This window comes from Entelurus aequoreus, linkage group LG10, assembly GCF_033978785.1.
Source record: "Entelurus aequoreus isolate RoL-2023_Sb linkage group LG10, RoL_Eaeq_v1.1, whole genome shotgun sequence".
Taxonomy (NCBI): domain Eukaryota; kingdom Metazoa; phylum Chordata; class Actinopteri; order Syngnathiformes; family Syngnathidae; genus Entelurus; species Entelurus aequoreus.
In genome coordinates this window covers 50,782,535-50,791,516 of record NC_084740.1, presented here as the reverse complement: position 1 = coordinate 50,791,516, position 8,982 = coordinate 50,782,535, and the positions used below count along the sequence as shown (strand labels likewise).

At 43.3% G+C, this 8,982-nt stretch overlaps 1 protein-coding gene across 2 annotated transcripts in view; it reads right to left on the bottom strand.

The window, feature by feature from the left end:
* Window positions 1-625: 625 nt before the first annotated feature.
* lg10h15orf39 (linkage group 10 C15orf39 homolog) overlaps window positions 626-8,982 on the bottom strand; it is a 37,475-nt gene continuing 29,118 nt past the window's right edge. Inside the window, exon 3 of one of the 2 annotated variants that reach the window (XM_062061128.1) lies at window positions 626-1,709. In XM_062061128.1, coding sequence (XP_061917112.1) covers window positions 904-1,709 — 806 coding nt within the window. In that variant the 3' untranslated portion in view covers window positions 626-903. The remainder of the gene's footprint in view (window positions 1,710-8,982) is intronic. The other variant, XM_062061129.1, reaches the window with a different exon arrangement.

The following is an 8,982-nucleotide window of genomic DNA, read 5'->3' as shown; positions in this document are numbered from 1 at the left end:
TGTGTTTATGGCCGACAATAAAGAGTTTTGCTCAGTAAAGTGATGGATGGAATTCATGTCCTCAAAGCGTCTCGACAGACGTTACAATATTTGAACAATGATGACGAAAACTGTTTTCTCTGCCGTGTCGTGTCGAAAATTGTTATGCGCTTATTTTTTTATTTGATTTTGTGCGTGGCATAGATTTGCCGTGCGCAGAGGACGCTTGAGCAGTGCGCAATTGCACAGGGGCGCACCTTAGAGGGAACGTCGGTGAAGACCTCAACGGTGGAGCAGGCGGAAGACGGTAGATGTAAAAACTACCACAACGGCTGCGATGGCGGAAGAAGGCTGCAGCAGAAAAGGGTCCCCATACGTCTTGGGACTCCATGCCACTGGACCCTCACCCTGACCTGTCAAGAATCGTGTGGTGACTGTCTGTGCACCAGTCTCCCCACGTTAAACAAAGTCACGCACAGGCATCCTCCATAAAGGGATACACCCCTACCAGGAGGATTGTCAAACTCGCTTGGAGTGACCGCCGATGATGATGATGATGATGATCCCTGCTCTGCGCCAGGGTTTCTAAACTTGCTTCCAGGACCGTACCTCCTTTTGACGTTTAACACCATCAGGAAACATGAAAAAAAGTACAAAACCTTTATTAAAATAATTTTACAAAATGTACTATACTCGCGTTCTACTAAATGTGCTCTCACAAGCTATCAATACAAGATCACACAAAGCATCCACATCTCACATCCCAGTGCTGTTTTAAAGCCATCAGAATATTTGTATGGACACAACATTAGGCACGCACACACAATCAAAGAGGCTCCCATACAAGCCAGAGCAAGTGCAAGTAGTAAAAATGAAGTCCTGCTCTAATGAAAGCCATGCGTAGAATAATAGAGATGATAGTGGTCATGTGTCTTCTTCTACTGTGAGCCATCCCTTCTTGTAGTCCACGAGCAGCTCCAGGTAGTACTTCCATCCAGGCTCGCTGTCATAGTGCACCTCAAAGATAGTGTTCAGGGGGTTGCTGTGGGCCTCGTGCACACACACCACCTGCCCTCGGTACCACACCTCCCTCTTGTCGTCCTCCTCGTACAGGTGGCGTATCTTCTTCCCCACCAGGTCCGGGTAGGTCAACCTCACGGCCCTTTTAGTCCGCAGTACCCATGGCTTCCTGCGAGGGGCGGACAAGTAGGGACTGTGTTTGATCTTCAGCGGAGATGTTTTCTTGGCTTTTCTTGGAGGACGTGAGGCGACTGTGCTTCCTGTTCTCTGCCGCATGAGGGGCTGCTCTCGGTCCTTTTGGGTCTGTCCGGGATCCGGAAGGGAGACGGCTTGGTAGCGCGCCTTTTTTCTCTTCCGGCCGTGACTCAGCATCCTCCTCAGCTTGAGGACCATCCCTGAAGGCTTGTGGGCCGCAGCTTGAAAAGTGCTTTTTAAAGAACAGTCTTCTAATTCGTCCTCCGAGGTTAAAGGACATGTCCACAAGTCGGACAAAGCTTCTCCATCCTGGTTTTTCTTGCTCAATTCTTTGCTCTTCAGCGAGTCGTCATCATCAGACCAACTGTTGTCCAGAAATGTGCGCCGAGAGCTGCTCTTCACTCGGCTTTTTGGCTTCTTGGCTTTGTCGTCCTTGGGCCGTCCCGGTGTGACTTCAGGGGATGTGAGTGAAGAGCTGCTGATGTTGGAGGTTTCAGACGCCCCCAGGTCTACTCCTGGAACACAAGCAAGTACAGGAGATCAGAGAAAGCTGGACATAATGTCTTCATTTTCCCACATTATCCCCAAATCTGTAAAATCTATAGCACTATGTACAAAACCCAAAACCAGTGAAGTTGACACGTTGTTTAAATGGTAAATAAAAACAGAATACAATGATTTGCTAATCCTTTTCAACTTATATTCAATTGAATGGACTGCAAAGACAAGATATTTAAAGTTCGAACTGGAAAACTGTTATTTTTTGCAAATATTAGCTCATTTGGAATTGGATGCCTGCAACATGTTTCAAAAAAGCTGGCACAAGTGGCAATAAATACTGATAAAGTTGAGGAATGCTCATCAAACACTTATTTGGAACATCCCGCAGGTGAACAGGCTAATTGGGAACAGGTGGGTGCCATGATTGGGTATAAAAGTAGCTTCCATGAAATGCTCAGTCATTCGCAAACAAGGATGGGGCGAGGGTCACCACTTTGTCAACAAATGTGTGAGCAAATCGTCACACAGTTTAAGAACAACATTTCTCAACCAGCTACTGCAAGGAATTTAGGGATTTCACCATCCATGCTCCGTAATATCATCAAAGGGTTCAGAGAATCTGGAGAAATCACTGCACATAAGCAGCTAAGCCCGTGACCTTCGATCCCTCAGGCGGTACTGCATCAAAAAGCGACTTCAGTGTGTAAAGGATATCACCACATGGGCTCAGGAACACTTCAGAAACCCACTATCAGTAACTACAGTTGGTCGCTACATCTGTAAGTGCAAGTTAAAACTCTACTATGCAAAGCCAAAGCCATTTTTCAACAACACCCAGAAACGCAGCTGGGTTCCCTGGGCCCGAGCTGTCGGGAGAGTGCGGGTACTAGACTGGCCTGCATGTAGTCCAGACCTGTCTCCCATTGAAAATGTGTGGCGCATTATGAAGCGTAAAATACGACAACGGCGACCCCGGACTGTTGAACAACTTAAGCTGTACATCAAGCAAGAAATTCCACCTGAAAAGCTTAAAAAATGTGTCTCCTCAGTTCCCAAACGTTTACTGAGTGTTGTTAAAAGGAAAGGCCATGTAACACAGTGGTAAAAATGCCCCTGTGCCAACTTTTTTGCAATGTGTTTCTGCCATTAAATTCTAAGTTAATGATTATTAGCAAAATATTGTCTTTGCAGTCTATTCAATTGAATATAAGTTGAAAAGGATTTGCAAATCATTGTATTCTGTTTTTATTTACCATTTAAACGTGTCAACTTCACTGGTTTTGGGTTTTGTATATTGCAGCCTCTTGTGATAACAAAATGTATCGCAATATATTATCTGGCTTATAAATAATAATAGAAGAATATGAAAACGGGTTACTTAATTTAGCTGCTGACGTGTGTGGTAAAACATTGATCGTATTTGTTAATTTACTGTTAATACCTGCTTGTTTCTGTTGTAATATAATTATATCTACATTCCATTAAAATGTAATAAGAACTTATTCTTTTGTTTGATACTTTACATTAGCTGTGGGCAATACTAAAAAATGTGGGTATCGATCCAATACCAAGTAGTTACTAAACTATACGATGGAATATTGATCATACCAATGCTGATACCGATACTTCACATTTCCAAAATCATTGAATGATAATTTTTTTGATTACAATTATATTTAAACAAAACATAGGATGGCGGTGTAAATAAAATAATCAAATGATTCCCTTATTCCATTTTATTGCATACAATAAATGCAAGAACTACTATTTGCTTTCGTTTCCATAGTTTGTACACAGTAACAAAAATAAGAGTAAAAAATAATGTAATCACTGTAGTATCCACCATATATATATACAAACCCCGTTTCCATATGAGTTGGGAAATTGTGTTAGATGTAAATATAAACGGAATACAATGATTTGCAAAACATTTTCACACAAGCAGCTAAGCCGGTGACCTTCGATCCCTCAGGCTGTACTGCATCAACAAGCGACATCAGCGTGTAAAGGATATCACCACATGGGCTCAGGAACACTTCAAAAACCCACTGTCAGTAACTACAGTTGGTCGCTACATCTGTAAGTGCAAGTTAAAACTCTCCTATGCAAGGCGAAAACCGTTTATCAACAACACCCAGAAACGCAGTCGGCTTCGCTGGGCCTGAGCTCATCTAAGATGGACTGATACAAAGTGGAAAAGTGTTCTGTGATCTGACGAGTCCACATTTCAAATTGTTTTTGGAAACTGTGGACGTCGTGTCCTCCGGACCAAAGAGGAAAAGAACCATCCGGATTGTTATAGGCACAAAGTTGAAAAGCCAGCATGTGTGATGGTATGGGGGTGTATTAGTGCCCAAGACATGGGTAACTTACACATTTGTGAAGGCACCATTAGTGCTGAAAGGTACATAAAGCTTTTGGAGCAACATATGTTGCCATCCAAGCAACGTTACCATGGACGCCCCTGCTTATTTCAGCAAGACAATGCCAAGCCATGTGTTACATCAACGTGGCTTCATAGTAAAAGAGTGCGGGTACTAGACTAGCCTGCCTGTAGTCCAGACCTGTCTCCCATTGAAAATGTGTGGCGCATTAAAGCCTAAAATAGCACAAGGGAGACCCCCGGACTGTTGAACAACTTAAGCTGTACATCAAGCAAGAATGGGAAAGAATTCCACCTGAGAAGCTTCAAAAATGTGTCTCCCCAGTTCCCAAACGTTCACTGAGTGTTGTTAAAAGGAAAGGCCATGTAACACAGTGGTGAACATGCCCTTTCCCAACTACTTTGGCACGTGTTGCAGCCATGAAATTCTAAGTTAATTATTATTTTTAAAAAATAAAACTTTATGAGTTTAAACATCAAATATCTTGTCTTTGTAGTGCATTCAATTGAATATGGGTTGAAAAGGATTTGCAAATCATTGTATTCCATTTATATTTACATCTAACACAATTTCCCAACTCATATGGAAACGGGGTTTGTACATACATTATACTTAATATTGTTGCTGTCGATATTTGTATCGAGCCACCCACCCTTGGTTAAATTTTTTTTTTACTCTGTCCTGTCCAGCCACTGTTGATGTAGATGTCTGCTGTACAGATTTACTTTAGAAAAGAGAAGTGTTGGCTTATTTCTATTTGATTAAATAGATTTATTTAATGTTTGGCGCAGCTGGACCGGAGCAGGAAAGAATAGAAAGAAGAGAGAGGGGGAAATTGTGGGGACAAGAGGAGGATAAGGCAGAGAGAGACAACAACAAAACAAAAACAACAACATAACTACATCAGCAAATATAATATATACAAATATGATACCAGTAGTCATAAACAAAAAACAAATTAGTGAAGAGAGTAATAACACAATGGACATTCTTGCACTACAACTGAAACAATAATGATACCAATAGAATAACAATTGTCTTATCAATGATCACTAATGAATAATTGGATGAAAAGAGAAAGAAGAGTAAGAGTGAGGAAAAAGGAAGAGGCACAAACTATATTAACCTTTTACATTGTTATGGTATCAATTGATTAAACTTCAGCAAGGTGCTGTGTTTTACGTGATGTGGGTGTTTTGTTGTATGAGTGATTGTGTACACTTGTGTGTATGAATATATATTTGCTGAAGTGGAAAAAGAAAGGAGTGAACTATATTCATCTTTTACGTTGCTATGGTCAAATTAGATGAAGCTTTAGTAGTGTGCTGGGTTTTATTGGATGTGGGTGTTTAGTTGTGTGAGTGTGATTATGTACACTTGTGTGTATTTGTATGCTGGAGTGTATGAACAATATACACTATATTGCCAAAATTATTTGGCCACCCATCCAAACGATCAGAATCGGGTGTCCTAATCACGTGGCCCGGCCACAGGTGTATCAAATCAAGCACTTAGGCATGGAGACTGTTTCTACAAATATTTGTGAAAGAATGGGCCGCTCTCAGTGATTTCCAGCGTGGAGCTGTCATAGGATGCCACTTGTGCAACAAATCCAGTCACGAAATTTCCTGGCTCCTGCCGGATTTATTATAAGAAAATGGAATAGTTTGGGAACAACAGCAACTCAGCCACCAAGTGGTAGGCCACGTAAACTGACAGAGAGGGGTCAGCGGATGCTGAAGCGCATAGTGCAAAGACTTTCTGCACAGTCAGTTGCTACATAGCTCCAAACTTCATGTGACCTTCCAATTAGCCCACGTACAGTATGCAGAGACTTTCATTGAATGGGTATCCATGGCCGAGCAGCTGCATCTAAGCCATACATCACCAAGTCCAATGCAAAGTGTGGAATGCAGTGGTGTAAAGCACGTCGCCACTGGACTCAAGAGCAGTGGAGACGCCTTCTCTAGACTGATGAATCACGCTTTTCCATCTGGCAATCTGATGGACCAGTCTGGGTTTGGAGGTTGCCAGGAGAACGCTACACTTCGGACTGCATTGTGCAGAGCGTGAAATTTGGTGGAGGAGAAATTATGGTGTGGGGTTATTTTTCAGGAGTTGGGCTTGGCCCCTTAGTTCCAGTGAAAGGAACTTTGAATGCTCCAGGATACCAAAACATTTTGGACAATTCCATGATCCCAACCTTGTGGGAAAAGTTTGGAGTGGGCCCATTCCTCTTCCAACATGACTGTGCACCAGTGCACAAAGCAAGGTTCATAAAGACATGGATGACAGAGTCTGGTGTGGATGAACTTGACTGGCCTGCACAGAGTCCTGACCTGAACCCGATAGAACACCTTTGGGATGAATTAGAACGGAGACTGAGAGCCAGGCCTTCTCCACCAACGCCAGTGCACACTCCGCAACCTTGTGGACAGCCTTCCTAGAAGAGTTGAAGCTGTAATAGCTGCAAAAGGTGGACCCACATCATATTGAACCCAATGGGTTAGGAATGGGATGGCACTTTAAGTTCATATGTGAGTCAAGGCAGGTGGCCAAATTCTTTTGGCAATATAGTGTATGTATATTTGTCTCCCAGTATGTGCAGGGGCCAAAGCATGGCCCCCAGCCACCCAAAAAGCCCCACCCAAAACAGCAAGTTTGGCGCCCAGGCAGCAAGGAACCACTGGCCCCACGCAGGCCGGCGGGCCAGCGACAGGGCACCACAGGATCGGGCCCACCGCACAGCCAGGCAGGCCAGCGGCATTCCGTAGACAACCAGACCCCCAGCCAGCGAGAGACCACATCATATGCGGGCAGAAAGAAGTGAAGACGCCCCGCACTCAGAGGCCCAGGGACATCAGCGACCAGACCCCCACAAGCCCAACCCCAGGCTGCGCTGCCCCACCCAGGACAACCGCAGCAGGGTCGCCCAGCACGAGGCCAGGAGAACCACCAACTTTACCCCCAGGGGAATCCCAACGGTGGAGATTATTAAAACAAATACGCGCATGGACACTCGTACTCCTGAAAAGAGATTAAAAAAAAAATATATTTTAAATAAATAAAATACAATTTAAAAAAGGAGATGCCCAGACCCAGCATCCGGACACCGAAGCACCGAGACAGACCGTGACGGGGATAAGTGGGGACTAGACTGAGCAGGTCCCCACCAAGCAGAGCACTCAGAACGGTTAGCATGGCCTCTTGTATCGGTGTGTAATTTAGAAGCAGCTTCTGTCTGTGAAGGGACTTTAGCCGCTAGCAAGGACCCATTGCAGACACCTTCGTTCGCTTGTCGCTGTGAAATTAGTGGGACACAGCTCAAATGTGTCATCAACATGTATCATCACGATATAAAGTTAGTCGTCAGCCACATTTGTATCGCATACCCTACATGCTAGCATACATTGAATGCAAATAGACAAATATAGTCCATTAGGACCATGGACTTAAGGGAAACTGCACCTTGTTTGGAATGGCATTCTTTTGATGAGCTTCAAGCACGCCTGTGAAGTGAAAATAATTTTGGGTGAATGAAGCTCATCCAGAGAATGCCAAGAGTGTGCGAAAAAGTAATCAGAGCAAATGGTGGCTATTTTGAAGAAACAAGAATATAAAACATGTTTTAAAGGCCTACTGAAAGCCACTACTACCGACCACGCAGTCTGATAGTTTATATATCAATGATGAAATCTTAAAATTGCAACTTATAAACTTTATAACTTATAAAGTGCAATTTTAAATTTCCCGCTAAACTTCCGATTGAAAAACTCCTTTGGATATGACGTATGCGCGTGACGTCACGACGGCAACGGAAGTATTTGTACCCAATGTGTCACCGTACAAACTCCTCTGTTTTTATCGAACAATTCCACAGTATTCTGGACATCTGTGTTGGTGAATCTTTTGCAATTTGTTTAATGGACAATGGAGACTGCAAATAAGAAAGTTGTAGGTGGGATCGGTGTATTAGCAGCGGACTACAGCAACACAATCAGGAGGTTGTGTTGTGTTTGAGCTGGATAGCAGACGCACTACCGTGAGTACAGCTTTGGCTTCCAAACATTTGATCGCTTGCCCGTACGTGCGTGTCGCTATGTGCATGTCACGTACGTAACTTTGGGGAAATATATGTTTCTTGCCGACTCTGATAGTGGCCGGGGTGTCGTCGAAAGCTACAACGCCCGTAGTTAGCTTCAATTGGTAAGCTTCGCCAAGCTGGAAATTATTAACCGTGTATTTACATGTTCATGGTTTAATAGTATTGTTGATCTTCTGTCTATCCTTCCAGTCAGGGTTTTTTTTAAATTTTGTTTCTATCTGTATTTGAGCCCGATGCTATCACGTTAGCTCCGTAGCTAAAGTGCGTCAACGATGTATTGTCCTGGAGATAAAAGTCACTGTGGATTTCCATTTCGCGTTCTCGACTCTCATTTTCAAGATGATATAGTATCCGAGGTGGTTTAAAATACAAATCCGTGATCCACAATAGAAAAAGGAGAGTGTGTGGAATCCAATGAGCCCTTGTACCTAAGTTACGGTCAGAGCGAAAAAAGATACACCCTGCACTGCCTCCAGTCCTTCACGCTAACGTTCCTCATCCACAAATCTTTCATCCTCGCTCAAATTAATGGGTTAATCGTCGCTTTCTCGGTCCGAATCTCGCTCGCTCCATTGTAAACAACGGGGAATTGTGAGGAATCCTTCCTCCTGTGACGTCACGCTACTTCCGGTACAGGCAAGGATTTTTTTTTAATCAGCGACCAAAAGTTGCAAACTTTATTGTCGTTGTTCTATACTAAATCTTTTCAGCAAAAATATGGCAATATCGCGAAATGATCAAGTATGACACATAGAATGGATCTGCTATCCCCGTTTAAATAAAAACATTTCATTACAG